This window comes from Mustelus asterias, chromosome 23 (assembly GCF_964213995.1).
Source record: "Mustelus asterias chromosome 23, sMusAst1.hap1.1, whole genome shotgun sequence".
Lineage (NCBI taxonomy): Eukaryota > Metazoa > Chordata > Chondrichthyes > Carcharhiniformes > Triakidae > Mustelus > Mustelus asterias.
In genome coordinates this window covers 37,479,915-37,501,760 of record NC_135823.1, presented here as the reverse complement: position 1 = coordinate 37,501,760, position 21,846 = coordinate 37,479,915, and the positions used below count along the sequence as shown (strand labels likewise).

Below are 21,846 nucleotides of genomic sequence, written 5' to 3'. Positions count from 1 at the left end.
CATTCAGAATGGTGACAACCAGTCCATCAAGCTGCATTCAACTTCGAGTCCCAATGTCTTGATGAAGCAAAGCAGTGGTAGAGAAGGAAAGAAAAGGAAGCAAATATTGCACTCTGAATCGCACTTCCTTGTGGGAAATCCAGCCCCATGTGCCCAAAGATTTGCAGGCCATGATTTAAGCTGTTCAGTCACATCAAGACCCATAACAGAAACACAGTACTCCGAATTGACGACATCCTTAAGTTGAAGGACTGATGACAATAGATTGCATTCCCTCTGCATAACCTCTCATGGCAGCAACTCGAGCATTCAGACAAGACTCCTGCAAAATAAACTTTGATGGATTGTAAACAAATGTCTGTCCGGGTGGCCAGAAGCCGTCTACCCCACCCGTCTGATGTGTGCGCTTTGACTCGGTGAAGAAAATAGGAGATAATCACTTCCAGTGGGAATCACTTGGTTGTGGTAGTAGCTGAAAGTATGTAAGAATTTAAAGCTGAAAATAGCTCTCTGGAGATATTTCTCAAAGCTTTTGGAGTCCACTTAAAAGTACCTGTACATTCGCACACATAGCAGAAATGAGTATTTACAATTCTGCACAAAAGACTAATTCTTGGACAATTGTTGATATTCTTGTTAAAAATATGAAGGAACCTGGTTTAAAATAATTGTTGCCATGACTTCAAGCCTTCGTTGAAATTTGTTCTGAAAATTACCTGACTAATGTTTTTGTCATTGAGCCAGGTTTGGGTGCGGTACAATACAGATCCTGTTCTTTGGAAGATTATTACTGTTGTACTGATAAAAGCAGCACGAAAAGAATTGCGTAATTAACTAGGATTTTGTCGTTCTATCAAAAATGCTGTTTTAATGTTAATTAAGTTTGATCTTGAATTTTTCCACACGTGACAGAAAGCATATCACCAAGAACTGCTGCAGGTTAAATCATTAGAATATACATATAACTGATCATTTTTATATTTAAAATTATGGAATTGATAATCATAGGCTTAGCTGCACAGAGTTTTAAAGATTAGATTGGCAGCTCTGTTTTACCCAAATCTTTAATGAAGCTGGCAACTTTACAGTACAGAAGGTATGTTGCCCGTGGAGTTGAATTTCCAATTTATGACACTGGATTCTGGGCAGTATCCCTATTCTTGATATCACTGAATTCTGTTGCAATTTTGCTAAAGTATTGCTGATCGGAAGTTTTAAAATGTAAAGCCATCAAATGCTAAAATGTTTATCTTGGGGGCAGTACATACATCTGAATATAATCACCGCATCCTAAATATTATAATTAGATTATAGACTACTGTATCCAAATATTGTGTGTGTTTTAGGTCACAAGATCTGAAACTCCTACAGTACCTCCCATAAAGAATGGGGGAAGTTCACAAGGTATGACGTGTTCCCATTGTGTAAAGTTTCTAGAGACTTGTATTTAAATTATACGGTAGAACATTTTAATAGGTGTGTGCACATTTGTTGAGTGAATCGAGGCAAGTATGGTAACTGCAAGGAACTAATGATTCAAGAATATGCAGCTGATTCTATACTTCTGTATAATGACTCGGAGAGTGAGTATATGTTCTGGGTTACCGATCTGTGATTGGAGTTGGATTACTTCCTTTTAATTTCTTTCTCAAAAGAAAATTGAAAACTTGCTTCTCTCAGGATCTAATCTAGAAATGTGGTTGAGAGGCCATACCTCCACAGAGCCGGAATGCATCGTTTCATTGCAAGTTGAATCATTGCTATTTTTAAAATCTTGTACGAGACTGGTTACGTTGAGAAATGTGGAGTGTGGTGGAAGCCTCATTCCCAATGCACTCAGCAGGTTACTAACTAAAACAGGTCTGTCTTGTGTAGTTGATCGTGAACTGTGACAGCTTTAGGTGCAGCAGTAAGAAGTCACTTTTTTTAAGATTCACAGGTTAACATGACAGCATACAGTACTGATTGGAAATTCGCAAGCCGATTTATAGGAAGCATTTGACTCCTGCATATTTTATTATCTTGAGTGTAAAATAGAACTTGGCACACATTCAAGAAGCTGGCCAGGCCAGTGCAATGGCTGAATATGTACTACATTGAGATTTTTTTTTTAGCATCACTTCATTTTATTGAGCTTAATTTTATTGGTAAATTCACTTGCTGTCCAAAGAGAAATAAGGAAAAGAACAAGTTAAATTATGGACTTTGAGAGTTTTTGATGTTGGATAATTGAACATTTCTCCACTGATTTTGCACTCTTTGACGGCATCAAACGCTCCTATGTCAGGCACAGGAAAAAGGGCAGAGTAAAACTCCCTTCACTTACCTCACCTGCTCCACCAACGTGGCAATTCCATTTTACAGATCAGCTCTCACTTTTGAGTGACATGGTCAATTAGTGATGTATGTATGTATCCTGTGTCACTCGTTGGTCACGTCATTGAAAAGCCTATTCAGGAGCGCTTTTTCATACAAAGAGCAATAGAAATCTAGCTCGCTCTCTTTCTCTCTCTCTCTCTCTCTCTCTCTCTCTCTCAAAAGGCTGTCGATACTTTGGATCAAATGGATCTTTCAAGACTGAGGTGGAGAGATTTTTGTTTCATAAGGGTATTGAGGGATAAGGAATAAAAGTTGGTAAATGGAGTGGAGCTGCAAATGATCCATGATCTAATTGAATGGCATAACAGGCTTGAGGGACAGAATGACCTAGTCCAGTTTCTAATGTTTCGATGTGAATTCTGGATGAAATAGGATTGATGGACTGAATGGCCGCCTTTTTTGCTCTCGGAGTTATGTTCTTAACTTCCAGCTGTGAGAAGGTGCATGTAAATAGACTTGGAAAACCCAATATTTACTTCATAAACTTTGGCTAAACACTGGATTGATTGATCCTGATTTTATTAAATTTTATATTTTATTGATTAAAATAATTGATGCTTGACTTTTTTTCCATCTATTTAATACTCGAGCAAAAAAATCTCCTTGTCCTACTTGGGTGACAAAATGCATAATTAATGCCACTAATTAAAGTACAGATAGGTTGAATTGCTACAAGAAAATATAGATTTAAGTATAAAATATGGCTAGAAGAGGAAGACCTCTGAATCCAAATTTAGCATCTGAGATTTCCTATTCACAGTTTTATACAATATTCTTCATCTGAAACTTTCCATCTGTCGTTTGAGTATCACAATTCAGTCCATAAGTAAACAGGCACAGTCGACTCAGTATAACTTTAAGTAAACAAATGGTGAACTGCATGGGTGTTTACCTAGATACACCTAGATTATTTCCTGGTTAAAGTTTGCTGTTAAGTTGTACTAAGTGCTGTTCTGATAGGGGAATGCTTTCTGTCATGTTTTCTTTCAGGGAAAAGTAGGATAATTGTTTGAAGAAATGAAAAAACCACAACTATGGGGATAAATTGGGAAGGTGGAATTAATTTTGAGTTGCTTTAGCAAAGAACTGGCACAGATGCAGTGGACCATGTGGTCTCTCCCTGACTTGGAAATATTTTGCCATTCCTTCACTGTCGATGGGTTAAAATTCTGGAGCTCCCACCCTAACAGCACTGCGGGTGCACCCACACTGCATGGACTGCAGTGTTTCATGAAAGCAGCTCACCACTACTTTCTCAGGGGCAAGTAAGGATGGTCGATTAATGCTGGCCTAGCCAGCAGCGCCCACATCCTGTAAAATAACGTTAAAAACTGAGTGTTAATTAATAAATTATGCTGTTTCTTGTTTCCTACTGTGCCCCTTTCTGGCATTATACTAGATGGAACAATTTTAAAAAAAATTTTAATCCACCTCAATCAAATCAAGTCCAATTCAGAGTCTCAACAAGTGAGACATTCCCGATCCAAGCTGACAAGACAGGGCTCTCACCTCCTGTCTTGAGCTTGATCTACATGATCCAAGCTGATTGGAGTAGGCATTGCACCTCCACCAAGGCTTGATCTCATTTGCATCTTAGCCAAAAGGTCGCTTTTAAAAATTGCTTCAAATGAAGCTAAAATGTAACCTAATGACTTCAACCAAGTACAACATGTCGATACTACACTTGATCTTCCCCAAAAGACCGAGAAGCAATACTAGATGGAACAATTACTCCAAATTTTAAGCAGGTGCGGTTGAGAAACTTGCAAAGGAATGTGAATTCACACTTGTAGTTGCTGAAGGTGTATAATGTTTTGGTCAAGCTCCACCTTGGGTGCTGCATTCAGTTCTGGCCATCAAGGCTCAGGGAAAATAGCCAAACGTAAGACAGCAATATACAGAACTGATCTCGAGCGTCAGAGGGATTATGAGAATTTATTAGATATTTGTAAATACAAATACTTCTGATGCCAATTACCTTCTTTCACTAATGTGGGAATGGTGCACTTGCAGCCAGAAATGTGTGTATGTTACTGCCCATATTGGAAGCTTATTAGACCATTCCTCGCTCAAAAAAATGGTATTTGTTTTCCATCTAGTTAATACTTAGAGCAAAAAAATCTCCTTGTCCTACTTGGGTGACAAAATGCATAATTAATGCCATTAATTAAAGTACAGATAGGTTGAATTGCTACAAGAAAATATAGATTTACGTATAAAATATGACTAGAAGAGGAAGACCTCTGAATCCAAATTTAGCATCTGAGATTTCCTATTCACAGTTTTATATTCTTCATCTGAAACTTTCCATCTGTCGCTTGAGCATCACAATTCAGTCGGTAAGTAAACAGGCACAGTAGACTCAGTATAACTTTAAGCAAACAAATTATGATCTGCATGGGCGTTTACCTAGATACGCAGGTAAGATCCTGATCCTCAGTTTCAGATACTTCCAATGCCACATTCCACTCTATCATTGCAACCTTTTCTAGCCGTATGCCCCTTCACCATCGCCTCAATCCTCCAAGTCTAGCTTTTTGTCCAAAGTGGAGGAATCATCAGCTGCCTTATCTTCCTAATCTCTTCCATTTCTACACTTCCCTCCTCACCTTTCAAAGCCTTATCAAAACCCTTCCATTCAGTGAGAATTTCTGTCCATTCCTATCTCTCTCATGCTGTTTCATTCCTTTTACTGTTTTTTTATCTTCCTTTCCTGCTTTCTAAGATTTCTTTGGATGGCTGCTGAATAGAGCACACGTGATAGTTGCCACATTAAAGGCATGATATATGCACAGGTTGTTGCTAACTCCATCATGGGGGGTCAGGTCTTAAGTCACTGTTAATTCACCTGATGGTAGTAGCAAGTCTACTCTGCTATTTGCTCAGTTTTCCTTTAGGACGTGTCAGATATGACTCAGTGGGCAGCACTCTCGCCTCGGAAGGTCGTAGGTTTAAGTCCCACTCCAGAGACAAGCGTCAAAATCCAGGCTGATATTTCCAATGCTGTGCTGCGGCACTGTTTGAGGTGCCATTTAAACTGAGGCTTCATCTCAGAATCTATTACTCCGTTTTGAGGAAGAACAGAGGAGTTATCCTTGGTGTCTTGGCCAATACTTATCCCTCAATCAATATGACTAAAACAGATTATCTGGTTATTTTCATATTACTGTTAGTGGGAACTTGCTGTCCACAAATTGGTTTCTGTATTTCCGACATTACAACAGCCTCTGTGGTGGCACAGTGGTTAGCACTGCTGCCTCGCAGCACCCGGACCTGGGTGGCTCTGTAAAGTTTGCATGTTCTCTCCATGTCTGCGTGGGTTTCCTCCGGGTGCTCCGGTTTCCTCCCACAGTCCAAAGATGTGCAGTTGGTGGATTGGCCATGCTAAATTGCCCCTTAATGCCCAAAGATGTGTAGGTTAGATGGAATAGCTGTGGTAAATGTGCAGGGGTAAATCCTGTAATGGCCTCAAAATATTGTGAGAGGCCCAAAACAGGATTTGCACCAGCGAGATTTAAGACCGCGATTTTCCTGGGCCCTCGCTGATGACATGCTCAGAGAGGGGGCGTTGAATTTGAATGCATTATAAAATGCTTAGCAAAGTTAAAGTCAAATCTTCAGACCTCATTGAATCTTCCTACCCACCAGGCATGGTGTTATGTGGGCGCAAATTACTATTGCATTTTAAAACAGGAACTAGGCGTCATTACCTCCGCGAGGGGAAAAAGGAAGTGAGCAGCCTTATCCACCTAGCACCAGGGAGTCCAAGCCCGCTGTCCAGGTCGAGTTTGGGGGGTGCAAGTGTCTGTGGTCCTGAAGCCTGCTGCCTGCGACGTTCCTGCCTCCACCTGATGTTCATCAGAGCTGTGTGGTGCTCACCAGATCATGATCCAGAAACCTGCATGATAGGTTCGCCCACCAAGGTGTGTCTCTCTGCAATGGTAGATGGTACAGGTGATAGCTGTAATGCTTTATCAATGCCCTCCTCCAAGATCTCCGGGGTGGTCGAGGTTGGGTGGAGGGACATTGCTGGTAGGTGGGCCAGGCTCTTCGGTTGATGTTCCTGCAAGGCAAGCAACATGGTTTTAATCCATGGCCTGGTCAAGGGTTTGGTCATCTGGATGAACATGCAGTGACTCCTCACTTTTCTTTTGCAAATCAACCTCTCGCTCCACACAGGCCTGCTCCTGCTGTTCCCCTCATACGGAGTCAGGATCCTCAACTTGGGAATTCCACCACCCATTTTCTGTCTCGCTCAGCAGTTGAGGGCAATTTTCACCTGCAGGAACACAAAAGGGGTTAATATGAGCTGGGCGTCTACTGGGTCAGAGGTCGATGACGCCTGGCTTGTGAGGGCACTAGGCCTAAGTGTAGTGAGGGGTTCTTATGGCTTGAGGATGCTGGTGGGAGGTCGGGTGCCAGGGCACTGTGAGGTAACTTTCTTGGGGGGGGGGGGGGGCGGGTGACAGAATGGTGGATGCCAAGAGGAGACTTGGTACCCCTGCTGATCAGAGTAGGTCCTTCATCTTTTTTCTACATTGGACACCTTGGTCAGGCTGCTGGCACTGACCAGTGCTGCCACTGTCTCCCAGGTGGGATTTGTAACCTTGCTGGCGGGCCTCCTTAGACCTGAGGGTATATTGTAGCCCGCCTTTCTTCACAGCATCCAGCAAATGGCTGAGGGCCCTCTCCATGAATCGAGTACTGGTTTCCTCACTGCCATCCTCCTGGCTTGATTCAGATCAAGTTGCAACACTCCCTTCATTGAAGTGCTCAGATGACCCCCGGGACGGGAAAATCAGACATTCTGCATGTCAGGTGCAGTGTTTTACATGTTGGGGGGGAGAAAATTTCAAAGTGCCTGAAGATCGCAGTCTAGATTACGCCACAGGAGCCGACGTGAATCGTACTCCTGTGGGGGTACAACTGGATCACCTTATAGCAATTGGAAACACTGAGACTAGCAGCTACATTGCATGCTAGGTGTTGAATCTTTCTACCTGTTGTTCATCAAGCAGATGCCTATAGCTGTGTCTGTTTTCTTCTGCACTCTTGTAGTAGAGTTTGAAAAGGCCCATTTGCACAAGTTTATAATTAATGGAAATCGCCCTGCAATTAATCACAGCATGTTGAATTTGTAGACATTTCAATAAATAACCCCACAGATGGTGTGTCATAACCTTGTTGCTATGCCAGCATCCTGATGGATGGTCGTACAGTTAAATCAGCACTTTGTTCAACTGCTGTAGGACTAGTAGAGCCTCCTTTTGTATCCTTGGGCCTATTTAATCTCCACAAAACGTATCTGCTCTTGTAGCCACAGTGTTAATATGGCTGGTCCAGTTCAATTTATAGTCAAAGGTAACCGCCAGGGTATTGATAGTGAGGGGTTCAGTGATGGTAATGCCATTGAATGTCAAGGGGAGATGATTAGATCTCTCCTGCTGGGGATGGTCATTGCCAGTACTTAAGTGGCATAAGTGTTACTTGCCACTTATCAGCCCAAGCCTGGATGTTGGCCTAATCTTGCTGAATGTGGGCACGGACACTTCAATATCTGACGAGCCTTGAATGGTGCTGAACATTGTGCAATAGTCAGTGAACGTCACTACATCTCATCTTACAATGGAAGGAAAGTCACTGATGAAGCAGCTGAAGGTGGTGGAGCCCAGGACATGACCCTGAGGAACTGCTACAGCAATCTCTTGGGGCTGAGATTATTGACCTCCAACGATCACAACCACTTTTTATTAGGTATGACTTCAACCAGTGGAGAGTTTTCCCCTTAATTCACATCTACTTCAGTTTTACTGGGGCTCCTTGATGCCACACTCGAGTCAAATTCTGCCTTGGTGTCAAGGGCAGTCACTCTCACCTCAACTTTGGAATTCATCTCTTTTGATGATGTTTGGACCAAGATTATGAGCTCAGGAGCTGAGTGGCCCTGATGGAACCCAAACTGAATGCCAGTGAGCAGGTTATTGCTGAGTAAGTGCCACTTGATAACATTCTCATTGACACCTTCTATCACTTTGCTGATGATGGGGAGTAGATTGATGGGGCAGTAATTGGCCAGGTTGGGTTTGTCCTGCATTTTGTGGACAGCAGTTGGAAACAGGAACGATTACTGCACTAAAACTAGGAGCTGCATTGCTTGCTGAGTGTTGAATCAGATTGCCTGCAGTGTGCTTCTGTTGATACCTTGTCAGTACTTGCTGTCGAAGCTTATACGTCGAAATGCCCACTTGCACAAAGCACCAGAGGTGGTGCCCTAAAACTGCAAGGAGTCGATGAGTTTCATGAAACAAGGGAGGGGAAAAGGGGTGAGTAAAAATTATTTTAAGCCAAACTAATAACCAAAGGCTGAATGACATAGGTTGAGACAAACTCTACAACTTTTAACTAGAAATCTATCCTATCATAACTGCTAAACTAATAGATTTGGTTGTAACTTTGCAGTGTATTGTGGTTCAATTAGAAAATATAAGGATGGTGTATTGGTGCTGAACAGACAGAAAATAATACTACTTTAAAAATCTAGATCATTTTTTTTCCTCCTGTAAACCACAGTGGAATTTGTGGTCTGATTAGTCAGCTATACATTAGTCAGTCATTTTAAGATTTTCTGAGTAGCTTGAGATACACTGGAATAATAAATTAAAATGGAGATCCTCTAGTCATTTATCTTCTCTGAAGTAATAGACCTCCACATACCTAGTTCTATGTTAAATTGAATTCCACACATTGTGCTGCAGGACAAACATAGTGCTACATTGACAAAGGGTCATCTGGACTCGAAACATCAGCTCTTTTCTCTCCTTACAGATGCTGCCAGACCTGCTGAGATTTTCCAGCATTTTCCCTTTTGGTGCTACAACCCTGGTTGATTGACGCCGTCATACTTGTTATCTTGGCTTATCGAATGTCTAGTCGCTTAGATGGCACACCAGCAGATGAGTGGCTGTCACAGAATTATGCTCCAGCTTAAGTGAACACTCTTAACAGGCAGCAAACTTTTCATTAAAAAATGCAAAACAACTCGTGCCTGAATGCGAATGTGATTACCGCAAGATTCTGCAATCTGTTGACAAGCATCCAGCCATTCTCTTTATGGAATCCCTGCAGTGCAGAAGGAGGCCATTCGGTCCATTTGAGTCTGCACCAATTCTCCAACAGAGCATTTTACCCGACTAATCCTCCCTAACCTACACATCTGGGGGCAATTTAGCATAGCCAATCCACGTAACCTGCACATCTTTGGACTGAGAGGGGAAACTGGAGCGCCCGGAGTAGACCCATGCAGACACGGGGAGAATGTGCAAACGCCACACACACACAGTCACCCAAGCTAGAATCGAACCCGGGTTCCTGGCGCTGTGAGGCAGCAATATTAACCACTGTGCTATCGTGCCGCCTGGGGCACCCAGCCTGTATTGGGGTATTGGTTTGAGTTATTGTAAGCCATAGACGTGGTCCACTATTTCAATAAAGCATCGTTGTACCAAAGGACTGGCCTTGATGAGATTATTACAGTGCTAATCTGGATTGCTTCTGTCTGAGCAATCAGTGTGGAAGTTTTAATGATGCATGTTTTACCACCTTAGTGAAATAATGCTGAAATAATGATTTTACAATTGACTTCTTCCTCCTATTGCTCAGCTTTGTACTGTTCCCAGACCAGGGCATGGGCGGGTGTTCTGCATTCTGACCTTTGCCAACAGTACTCTTTAGCCACTGAGCTGATTGGTGATTTCTAATTCACTTTTCTTTCCCAGAAATGATGTGCCTGGCTAGGAATCAATATCTCTCCTGACAGCACAACCATGATCAGGAATGTGTAAAGAAGAAGCTATGTCTTGTAGTTTTTTTTATTGGACATTGATTTTGCACTTTTAGCAATCTTGAGTATTTCAGGGCATTTGATTGCCTAACAGGAGCTGCATTAGACAATAAATATCAAGAGTTGAACTTAATGGGGCACAAAGCCAGTGACAACTAAGTCAGAATGTTTGAGTTCAGTACGTGCTAAGTCTGTATTAGAAGCTGCACTGAAAATTTCAGGCAGTAAAGATGTCTCCTACTTAGGGAGAAAAATCATCAATCGTCATAGATGGATATGGATGGATTTGTATTTTGATTTATTTTCCTCCTTTTAAAATTTGACAGCAAATATCCTTTTTGTTTCAACAGTGTGCTGCCAGCACAATGACTCTCCCAGAAACACTGCTCTTTGTATCCACGCTTGATGGGAACCTACATGCTGTCAGTAAACGGACTGGGGAAATCAAATGGACCTTGAAGGAAGGTAAGACAAAAACAACTTGCCAATGAGAGTTTTCTGCATAGATAACAAAAGAAAATCTCCAACGTGTTGAGTTTAACTAGGATATAACTAATTGATGGCAATCTTTCTTTACTCCTATCCTGCTTCCTGAAGCTGTCAACCCAATACAATGCCAAGGCTTTAGGAGAAATACTAGACTTAGCAAACCTGTCTGTAATTCAAGGTTAATGATATCTGCAATAAGACTGCTTTTCTAAGTTGGAGTTATATGGAGGGTATATGTTTGGGTAGTATAGTGAGAGCAAACAAACAATTGTGTAGCGTGTAGTGATATGATGCAGAATTAACATTGAATTTTCCCTGTTCTGAAGCATTGGAATAGGTAGTCCAGATTGCACCTTGTGGGTCTAGGCCAGCACATGCTAAAAGCTGGCTATCAAAGAACAATGCAGCACAGAAACAGGCCCTTCAGCCCACCAAGCGGTTTCTATCCCTCTCTTCGCTTCCCATTCATGTGTCTATCAAGATGCACCTTGAACTTTCACTTGGCTTGTTATCAGTCTAGTGGCTGCTGCAAGAAAACTTCTGTTATTATTTGCACTTGGTGATAACATTACTGAGGAAGCTAATGTTAGTGAAGGTGCTGTGGGTTTCACTCAGGCTCTGCTGTAGTATATGATTTATTTGCGGGCTGTAAATAATCTTCCAGCTGCTGCAATGACCACAAAACTCGTGATCTTTCAATTCAGAATATTCTTAATTAAAGAACAAGAAACATGCAGGTGCGCAGGCATTAATAATACGTGGATTTTCTTTCTCCATTCGTTCCGCACCCACCAAGTCTCCAATCTCATTTGGGCCATGTGAAGAAGGTGGTGAAGTAATTCCTTTTAAAGCAGGCAAATTTAAGACTAGGTAAGGCATTACGCTGCCTTTCATGTGGGTTGCAGTGCCTTGACTGAGGTCTGGGTGTGGTGCTAGAAACAACATGACAAAGCAAACCTAATCAAAACCCCCTCTAGATAAAGGTGCAAACTGTAGACACATGACAAGTTTTAAATAATTAGAAAATGTTTAATTGAAATAATCAGCAGTCAGTCGTCATTGGTGAGAACTGACATGAAGTGGTTTCTCTGTTCAGGTGGCCTGAGAGTTCTACACGTTAACTGGAACATCATTAGTATCTGAATATGTGGAATCATAGAACCTTTACATAAGATTATGACATTATGTTAGATAAAGTCAACAAAGTAAAGCCATTCATTCCCAATAGGTGATCATACAAGTACTAAAGGGCACTTACTTAAGGTTTTGGGCAAGGGATACGGGAGAATATAAAGAAGAACTTTTTTCTTACCAGCACGTAATAATGGCCTGGAACTTACTGCCTTTGAGGGTGGTAGAAGCAGAGACAATCAATGATTTCAAAACAAAGTTGGATAAACACTTGAAAGAAATAACTTTTCAATGTTCCAAGGAGATAGTGGGGGAATAGGGCAGACTGGGATGCTCTTCAGAAAACCAGCATGGACCTGATGAACTGAATGGCCTCCTCCTCTGCCATAATAAACTCTAATTCAACAACTTGGTAATCCAGTACTGTAACACGTTTGGCGCGAGTGCAAATTCTCAATCTTATAGTGTCAATTATCCCAAAAGATTGAAAGAAAAATCTCTGGACTGCTTGAATCGATATAAAATGGCTGCAAGTTTCAGCCAAGTTTTCAGTATGAGGAAGGAGAATGGCTCTGTATTAAGCTCTGTTACTTTTCTCAAACAGTATTGATTCGTGTCCATAATTTATTTTTCAGATCCAATCATTCAGGTTCCAGTCTACCTAGCTGAGTAAGTTTCCATTATCATTTGTACTGAAAATTTCTGCAGCATTCAGGCTTGAAGTGTTATGCTATGAAAACATCTGACTCACCTGATGAAGGGGCAGTGCTCCGAAAGCTCGTGCTACCAAAAATACCTGTTGGACTTTAACCTGGTGTTGTGAGACTACTTACTGTGAAAACATCAATTATTGACTTTGTGCATGATGGAAAGTTTTGTGCCTGGCATATAACTGTTGGGTGTGGGGAATTGTTGAGTGTTTGCAAAGAGCCATGCCAATGGGTTAAGTATGAAATTTGAGTCAATCAAAAATACTCAACCACACACTTAATTTTGCTATCAAAAATACTCATTCACTAGCAAAAGGAGACCACTCACGTACCTCAAAAATATATCAGACAGCTTTTGGTCACAATGATAATTATCTGCCCCTCCTGCCAATTTAGGGACTACTCATATTTGAACTTTGAATCCCTTGACCTTCCCCCTTGTCCCAGCCTTTCTATAGGAGTCCTTTTTGGTCTCCCTGCCCTCATTCGGGGACCCCTGTTTCTCAGTGGTGTCAAATTTGTTTTTGCTTTGTCCCTGCAGCTCTTGTAGACCTTTAGACCATTACAATGCTTCTAGGTCCACCCGTGGCCTTTCTATGGTGATATGTATGTGTGATTTTCCCCAGTCCATAATGAGCCACTGTTTGTCCTTTTGTGGTGATTTTTGCCCCCATTCCAAAATGTGAGAACACTACGGATGATGGACTTGGCTTACAGGTGAATGCCACTTAATATTGATTTTTGTTACCTATGTGCTTTCTACCTCCAGTTATATAATAATTTCCAGTTGTTCCTGGATGGCCCCTTGTGTAATTTGTAACCTTTAAAACTTTGCCTCCCAAAATACAATAATACACTTGAGTACAGCTTCCACACGTGACAGTCTGATGTAATACCTTCGAACATTCAGATGATGGAAGCAATCACCTAATCTTGACAACACTGAGGATTGGCCATCAGAAAAACAGCCTTTTTTCAGTGTGATTTATTGAAATAAGTATTAAGCGTCAGAGACCTTTTTCAAACCAGTGTGTCTGCCAGTTCACCGGTTGCAGTGTTACAGTGGCGCAGTTGCTTTAAAACCACAGCATCTTATCACGTGGAAATCGATCATTCGACCCATAAAGCCTGTGTTTGTGATGGAAGAAAACAGTAAGAGAGGAAAAAGAGAATGATGTGCAGGTAGGTAGGTCCAGTGAGGGATTCAGAGAGCCTTATAAATCCTGAGGGAGTTGCTAATAATTCATGAATTCATTGGTTTAGTTTTTGGAATTCTCTTCCACAGGGAACAGTAGAGGCTGGGCCATTGAATAATTTCAAGGGTGAGTTAGATTTTTTTATTGACAAAGGAATTAAAGCTCAAGGGTGACAGGCAAGAAAGGCCACTATCAGATCAGCCATGGTCTCATTGAATGGAGAAACAAGCTCAATGGGTCAAATGATCTACTCCTATTTCTTATGATCTTATTGAACCAAATTAAACTAAGTTATTGCCTTTTGCTTGTTTGTTTGAGTTACTCAGTCAAGCTGTTCTTCATTTGTGGTGTCTGTTTGGTGCCTGGTTTACACAGAAATTTGTTTCTGTTCTGATTGTAGGCCAGCATTTCTTCCAGATCCAAATGATGGCAGCCTATATGTCATGGGAGGGACAACTAAAGAGGGGCTAATGGTAAGTTGCAGAACATTTCATGAAGCTCAAAAATGAGTTTCAGTCCTGAATGTATTGTTGAGCTACACATCTCTTTGTCTGCCGTATTATATCCACAAGATTATTGTTAGTCATTGTTAATAAGCTGCTCCAATCTTTTGATTGAAACTTCATGTGATTGTATGTTAATATACAGGAGCACCAATGGCTGTTGTCTTGCTTTATTTCCTGTTTTAAACTTTACATAAAACATAATCAAAAAAAAGGTTGGAATAAGAAGAGATCATTCAACCATGAAGCAACTCCTTCACACTGCACTTAGTTTTTAGAGATTCTACCCACAATTACAATCCCAGCTGATGTTACTATAGGACAGTAAGGAACCTGGCCTGATAGACTCTGTAGAATCATAGAATCTCTACAGTGCAGAGACCATTTGGCCCATTAAGCCAGCACCGACAATCCCATCCAGGCCCTATCCCCATAATTCAACATATTTACCCTGCTAATCCCCCGACACTAAGGGGCAATTTAGCATGGCCAATCCACCCAACCCACACATCTGTGGAGTGTAGGAGGAAACTGGAGCATCCGGAGGAAACCCACGCAGACACAGGAAGTACATGAAAACTCTACACACAGTCACCCGAGGCCAGAATCGAACCTGGGACCCTGGAGCCGTGAGGCAGCAGTGCTAACCACTGTGCCATGTAATTTTTTTTTTGTTTAGAGATATGGATGAACAGAGTCACAGGATGGCCAATTAACTTTTAACAAAAGAATAAAACATTTATTAAACATGAAAAGATTGATTACACAATATTCCTTCATTCCACCCATATCTTCACAATTGTACACATTTTCAAGGCTGACACAAGTTACAAAATATATCTTATACTGTAATGTTCTCATTAAGTACACAGTCCATGTAAACCAACAGACCAACTGTGGTCCCACACACCCCAGTATGAAACTAAGTGGCAGACGCCATCCAATATAACATCTGTAGATTTCTCATCAGATCATCCCAGATGCTTATTGCACTGTGAATGAACTGGTTTCACTGGAACTATTACTTCTGCACGAGTGTTTCCAAGCTCCACTCTTGAAAAAACATGCCGCAAAATCTTCTCCCAACAACACTTTCTCTCGACACCTTTACCAAGGATCCACTCCCAGGATTTCAATCTCTCTTTTTAGTGTTCCTGTGCCTTGGATTGCCACATGCATTCAAGCTTCTACCCAATCTCTCGGGTATCCAGCCATACCAGTAGAACATCACTGCTTCACAGACTATATTAAGGTATCGCCAACCTTAGGATTACTTCACAAGTCTGGCTTCTCGCTAGCTGACTTCACCAGGTCTGCATCTTTCAGCTCTGTCTTTATCTGGGAGCCTTTCTCTGTCTCTTTCCTTAACTTCAGTGAATAGTGCCTTGTTCAGATTCCAGTTCTTTGTCCTTGTGCCTTTAGTCTTCTTGGGACTTCTTTCATTCCTGGTTTCTAGAACTACCTGTTCTTTAGTTTCTGAGACTTGCTTTCTACCACTTACTCCATTTTCCTGCCTCTCTGCTGGCAGTTTCTGTAAGAGCTGTTTTCTACCCAGCTACCTGGTTCCAACTGAAGCACAAGTACTTATGCATTTCAGAATGGGCCACTGGTTGCTAAGTGCCATTCTAGACTTTCTTTAAACCCTGTTTGTTTTCATGTTGTAAACTCTTTAATTATAATGTAGGCACAGTTTGAAATGAAACCGCAGGTACCTTGGTTTCACATGAGCTAACTCAACTTTCAAACCTTTCTTCCACAGAAACACAAAATTAAACTTACTTAAAGCAATACCTTGTTCCCAACACCCACATTTACCAATATAGATTATTTAAAACTACCTCTATTTCCTAACACAACTCATGAATTTACTTCAATACCAACATGTACAGCCTCCCCTATAATGAACGCGATCTTCTCATTTAATCTCCTGAGGGAAAGTTCTGTATAAAATATTCCCTTTCCCAAAAGTAACCAAACAAAAATGCCAAATGCTCATTGATCCTCCCACCTCCAGTACTTCGCTGCATGAATAGATGCTTCTATCATCTGAGCAACACGGGAACCACTATATCTTGTACTACATTTTTGAACATTTATCCATAAAGAGTGTGGCGTACCATGACAGCAGATCTCCTGGTAGGATTAGCCGCAAGCAGCAGCAATATTCATAATTCAAACCTTATTTCCAAACGGATATTTTTCAGTTTCAGAATTATTGTTCACAATCCTTGTGTATTTTACGCTTGGTTAAAAGGATAGCACTCCCACCTCTCAGCTTAGAATTCTTAGTGGTCTGTTCTTTGGATGATCCATTAGGACTGAAAGGAAAAAGACCATCTCTCTGATGCTGTAGGTATCAGGTGACCAAATCGTGCTAATAACGGGAATGCATTTGGTTGTTGAGGATCCTGATTTCCTGGCCTGTTTTCAGTTTGATTTCGGTGAAAGTGCAGTACAATTTATTCCAAAGAAACAGGCATGAAGAATGACAATAAGTAGACAGCTATGGAAGCTTGCAGAGAGGGCAGTGCCTTTCCAAGGTTTTAAGGCCTAATGAGCAGCCTAGTTTTAATGACTAACTGAAAACTAACATATCATCCATTTCTTAATGATATAAAAATTCTGCCATATAAGCAATACATATCATCATCGCACTTCTGAATAGTACACCAACATAAAGCTTAGAAAACATTTCTTTGAAGAACATTGCCTGAAAGCCAGTGCAACACCTCTGCTTCTGATCAAATACTATTGTTTCTTATTTCAGAAACTGCCCTTCACCATCCCGGAGTTGGTCCATTCCTCTCCTTGTCGGAGTTCTGATGGAATATTGTACACAGGTAAAGGTTTTGTTTATTAACTGGCTCTTTATCTCTTTTTGTTTCTTTGATAACAAGAGAAATGCAATTTTAATCTATGTAAAGTTCCCCCTCCCGGATAAAGGATTCCCAGGTTACATATATCATTTCCTAAATTAGAGAATGGATCCTTCTGTCTCTAGCAAGGCTGCTTCTTAAACAGAGTGTTGGTGCTGAACTATTGCCATTTTTGACTGAAGGTGGACAGAGGTAATATTTTCTCGCCCCGTTAGTCTGTTTATAAACAAATATATCTCAAAAATGAATGGAAGGGTTTAAACAAATTTGGTGCACAGGTAGGAAGAACTGATTAGTTTTTTGGTGAAGGTATGGATCCAGGTCCTGGAATGTTTTAAAGGATCCGTTATCATTGGGAGAAAGGGCAAATTGATTTTTAAAAAAGAATATTGTGGATTGTTTTATGTGGGACGTTGTGGATTGTCTCAGCTGTGGGTGGGGGGGGGGGGGGGGGTGTGAAATTTGTCACAGCTGTCAAAGTATGAGCAGAGTTTTCAGAACAGGTTGTTGAATGTGGATTGGCTGCTTCGGTGAAATGAAAGCTCTTGATAACATTGAGTTAACACACTGTGGCAGAGGTATGCACTCTACTGAGTGCCATTGTCACTTGTTCACCAATGTTTCTCTCCAGCACCCTGTATTCCACTCACTATTTCTCCCACTCTCACCACATCCAAATTCAGGGACACACTTTATAGGTAATTGCAACTTTGAGCCATCATCTTAACAATAATGACACAGCACATTGGAGCAGCTGCACTGCTTCTACTAACCTTTTATTCAAATAAAATTAGAAAGACTTCAGTATTACAGTGCTTGTGTTTACAGATGCTCATGTTTTGATTTGATTTATTATTGTCACATATATTGATATACAGTGGAAAGTATTGTTTCTTGTGCACTATACAAAGCATACTGTTCATAGAGAAGGAAAGGAGAGGGTTCAGAATATAGTCATAGCTAGGGTGCAGAGAAAGATCAACTTAATGTATGGTAAGTCCATTCAAAAGTCTGATGGCAGCAGGGAAGAAGCTGTTTTTGAGTCGGTTGGTACGTTCCTCAGACTTTTGTTTCTTTTCCCGACGGAAGAAGGTGGAAGACAGTATGTCTGGGGTGCGTGGGGTCCTTAATTACGCTGACTGCTTTTCCGAGGCAGCGGGAAGTGAGGACTGTGTCAATGAATTGGAGGCTGGTTTGAGTGATGGACTTGGCTTCATTCACGACCCATTGTAGTTTCTTGTGGTCTTGGATAAAGCAAGAGCCTTACCAAGCTGTGATACAACCAGAAAGAATGCTGTCTGTGGTGCATCTGTAAAAGTTGGTGAGAGTCGTAGCTGACATGCCAAATTTCCTTAGTCTTCTGAGGAAGTAGAGGCGTTGGTGGGCTTTCTTAACTATAGTGTTGGCATGGGGGGACCAGAACAGGTTGGTGATCTGGACACCTAAAAACCTAAAGCTCTCGACCATTTCTACTTTGTCCCCATTGAGGTAGACAGGGACATGTCCTCCTCTACGCTTCCTGAAGTCGATGACTATCTCCTTCAATTTGTTGACATTGAGGATTATTGTCGTCACACCAGTTCACCAGATTCTCTCTCTCTGTCCTGTACTCCGTCTCGTCATTGTTTGAGATCTGACCCACTATGGTGGTGTCATCAGCAAACCTGAAAATCGAGTTGGAGGGAAATTTGGCCACACAGTCATGATGTATAAGAAGTATAGTCGGGGGCTGAGGACACAGTCTTGTGGGGCACCGGTGTTGAGGCTGATCGTGGAAGAGATGTTGTTGCCTACCTTTACTGAGTGCAATCTGTGGGTTATGAAGTTCAGGATGCAGCTGCAGAGGGAGGAGCTGAGCTCCTGGCCATGTGCTGATGCCTTTGTGTGTATGTGGACTATTGTCCGTGTGTCACTGTTTCTATCTGTGTATGTATTCTTTGAAGACGCATGAATAGATCAAAGGTTAAGATAATTCTAATTCCGGGACTAAACAATGCAAGAAGGAAAAATATAGCATGAGAAATGGCCCACTTCACCCATTCCTTTAAACAGACTAAACAGAGACAGGGCGGCACGGTAGCACAGTGGTTAGCACTGCTGCTTCACAGCTCCAGGGACCTGGGTTCGATCCCCGGCTCGGGTCACTGTGTGTGCGGAGTTTGCACATTCTCCCCGTGTCTGCGTGGCTTTCGTCCAGGTGCTCCGGTTTCCTCCCACAGTCCAAAGATGTGCGGGTTAGGTTGATTGGCCAAGTTAAATTGCCCCTTAGTGTCCTGGGATGTGTAGATTAGAGGGATTAGCGGGTAAATATGTAGGGATATGGGGGTAGGGGCTGGGTGGGATTGTTGTCGGTGCAGACTCGATCGGCCGAACGGCTTCTTTCTGCACTGTAGGGGTTCTATGGTTCAAGAGTTTACATTGTCAGAGACTCCAGCCAACTTATTCAGTCTCCAGAAAAGGGTGAGTAACCACAGGTAAGTAGTGAGCGGCTTGTGCAATTCCACTCTGGCACTGATTGTAAAATTCCAGTCTAACATAATCTACCTTATTCAACTGTAAATTGTTACATTCCATGGATGACACTTCCCTGCTCCCAGAAGTCCAGGAACAATCATATTCCAGAGCTGCTGGTCATCTTTGTGTGTACTAATCCTAAGAATCTGTATTAATCAAAGATTTACCCAGCTCCTTTTAAAGGTGTTGTCACAACGTTGACTCTTTTGGAGCTTATTTGTATCATGTACCTACTCCTTTAAGGGTGAATACATTTCAAAAACATTGTCTAGTTTCATTGATTAATTCAAAGGAGCTATTTGTGATCCTGTTTATTCAGTCACCGCAAACTGGGTGGTCTTACTGCAGTATTATATTGTATCTTTCTGCTATTGGGCACCAATTCTGTGGTTTATGTTAATTCTCTATTGTTCTAACATCTAAGTTAATCTCAAAGAAGCTGTTCTTAAATATGGCAGTATTTTTTTGAAAATAGCATTTCATTTTGACACTTGGCTGCCCATTTGTGAGTTTTAAAATAAATGAGGTGCTCTTTTTCTTGCACCAGGTAAGAAACAGGACTTGTGGTTTGTTGTGGATCCCACAACTGGAGAGAAGCAGACCACGCTGACCACAGATATGTCGGAGAACATCTGTCCATCTTCCCCCCTCCTGTACATTGGGCGGACAGGTGAGAGCGCTCAAAAGGCTGATTCTATGTCACCGTTATGATTCAAGATACTGGGTTGTTTGACCTGTAAAAGAGATGATCTATAAAGAGATATTGAGATTTTTGAAAGGTTGATCTAGAAAATTGTTCACTGAGGAGGGATCCAAATCCCAAAGAGACAAATTAAAAAGAGGTTAGGAGTATGAAGGGAAGCCATGGGAAACTGTTTTAACAGGGTGTAGGTTCAGAAGGCAGCTGGGTGTGTTCCTGTGTTAAGAGGGGCTTGGGAAATATCGTACAGAGATCTGGGGTGAAAGAGTTGAAGGATGTGATGGCTGGTCCATTTATTGTTCCGAGTAATTCTTCTGCTCACATGGCTAGGATCATGATCATGTACACAGTAACTATTCACATAAAACATTGTCTGCTGGCTGGAAAATTGGATTCATGTGGCCAGTACCCTTGGCCTTCCCAAATTTGATTGGCCCGGATGAATTGGCAGAACAGTTTTAATTACAGAAGAAATTAATATTTATTATTTAAATAGTTAGTAGATTGGCAACTCTAATATTAGTAGTGGTGATTTGTTTACCTAAAACAAATGATTAAATACGTTACTTCATTTCCGTTTGTGGTAACTTGCAATGCACAAATAGGCTGCTGTATTTCCTACATTACAGCAGTGGCTACATTTCAAAACCACTCAATAATTGTAAAGCACTTTGGGATATCTTGAGGCCTTGAAAGACCAGGGGGTGGAATTCTCTCAAGCCCCTGCTGCTGGTGTGTTTGATGGTGGGAGAATATGGCAGAAATCGGTTTCACGTGAATTTACTGTGCGGGGGCCTTCTGCTGGTATCCCTCCCCCACCATAGCGGGTCAGAAAACCTGCCAGAGGGCAGCCTGAATCTCATTTGCATCCCGTAAATGGGATACAGATGAATGCCCCCCACCGACGTGGAACACATTAGGAATAATATAGCATGCTGATGTCAGGATTCTTCTGAGCAGTGCCTGGGGCTGCCGCCAGAGTTTAGGATGGAAGCCGCCCGCCCGCAACCCTGGACGCTGAAACACAACAACAGTGTGTTGGGGAAGCATCTGCAGGCGGACCTTCCAAATTCTGTGTCCTGGAGAGATTCCATATCCAAATTAGGAGAATTCCACTCGATCTTTCTTTCAAAGGGAAAAAGACCCCAGTGCTTGGGGGTCAGGAAACCTCCTACCTTTAACTTATGGCTCAGCATAATCAAACATTTCCTCTGACCTGTTGGCCAGTGGAAGTGTTAGTTATTTTAGTTAGTCAGTTGTTCTGAGTCCCTACTACAGTGCACTTAATATAGGATCGTGGTGACATCCAGTGGTAGAAGTGCGTACTGTGACAGAACTGGACAGACAATCCTTTAAAACTATTTCATAGATTCATAGAATTGTTCAACCATTGAAAATTCCACACAATTCTTGATGACATTGAGTATGATTACAATATTATTCACACCTTGATTTCAAACACATGATATAAATATTTGTTGTTGTTGTTGACAAGACCTCTTATTGGT

General features: G+C 41.7%; 1 protein-coding gene across 3 annotated transcripts in view; it reads left to right on the top strand.

Moving 5' to 3' along the window:
* Positions 1-21,846, top strand: part of ern2 (endoplasmic reticulum to nucleus signaling 2) — a 75,503-nt gene that overhangs the window by 16,555 nt on the left and 37,102 nt on the right. For 2 of the 3 annotated variants that reach the window (XR_013500666.1, XM_078240329.1), the window contains exons 2-6: positions 10,570-10,684; positions 12,475-12,508; positions 14,146-14,218; positions 17,016-17,088; positions 20,186-20,308. Coding sequence is in view for 2 of the 3 variants with exons in the window: in XM_078240329.1 (XP_078096455.1) it covers positions 10,570-10,684; positions 12,475-12,508; positions 14,146-14,218; positions 17,016-17,088; positions 20,186-20,308 (418 nt within the window). In the remaining variant the exon portion in view is untranslated. Of the gene's footprint in view, positions 1-1,474; positions 1,584-10,569; positions 10,685-12,474; positions 12,509-14,145; positions 14,219-17,015; positions 17,089-20,185; positions 20,309-21,846 lie in introns of those variants that run through there. The other variant, XM_078240330.1, reaches the window with a different exon arrangement.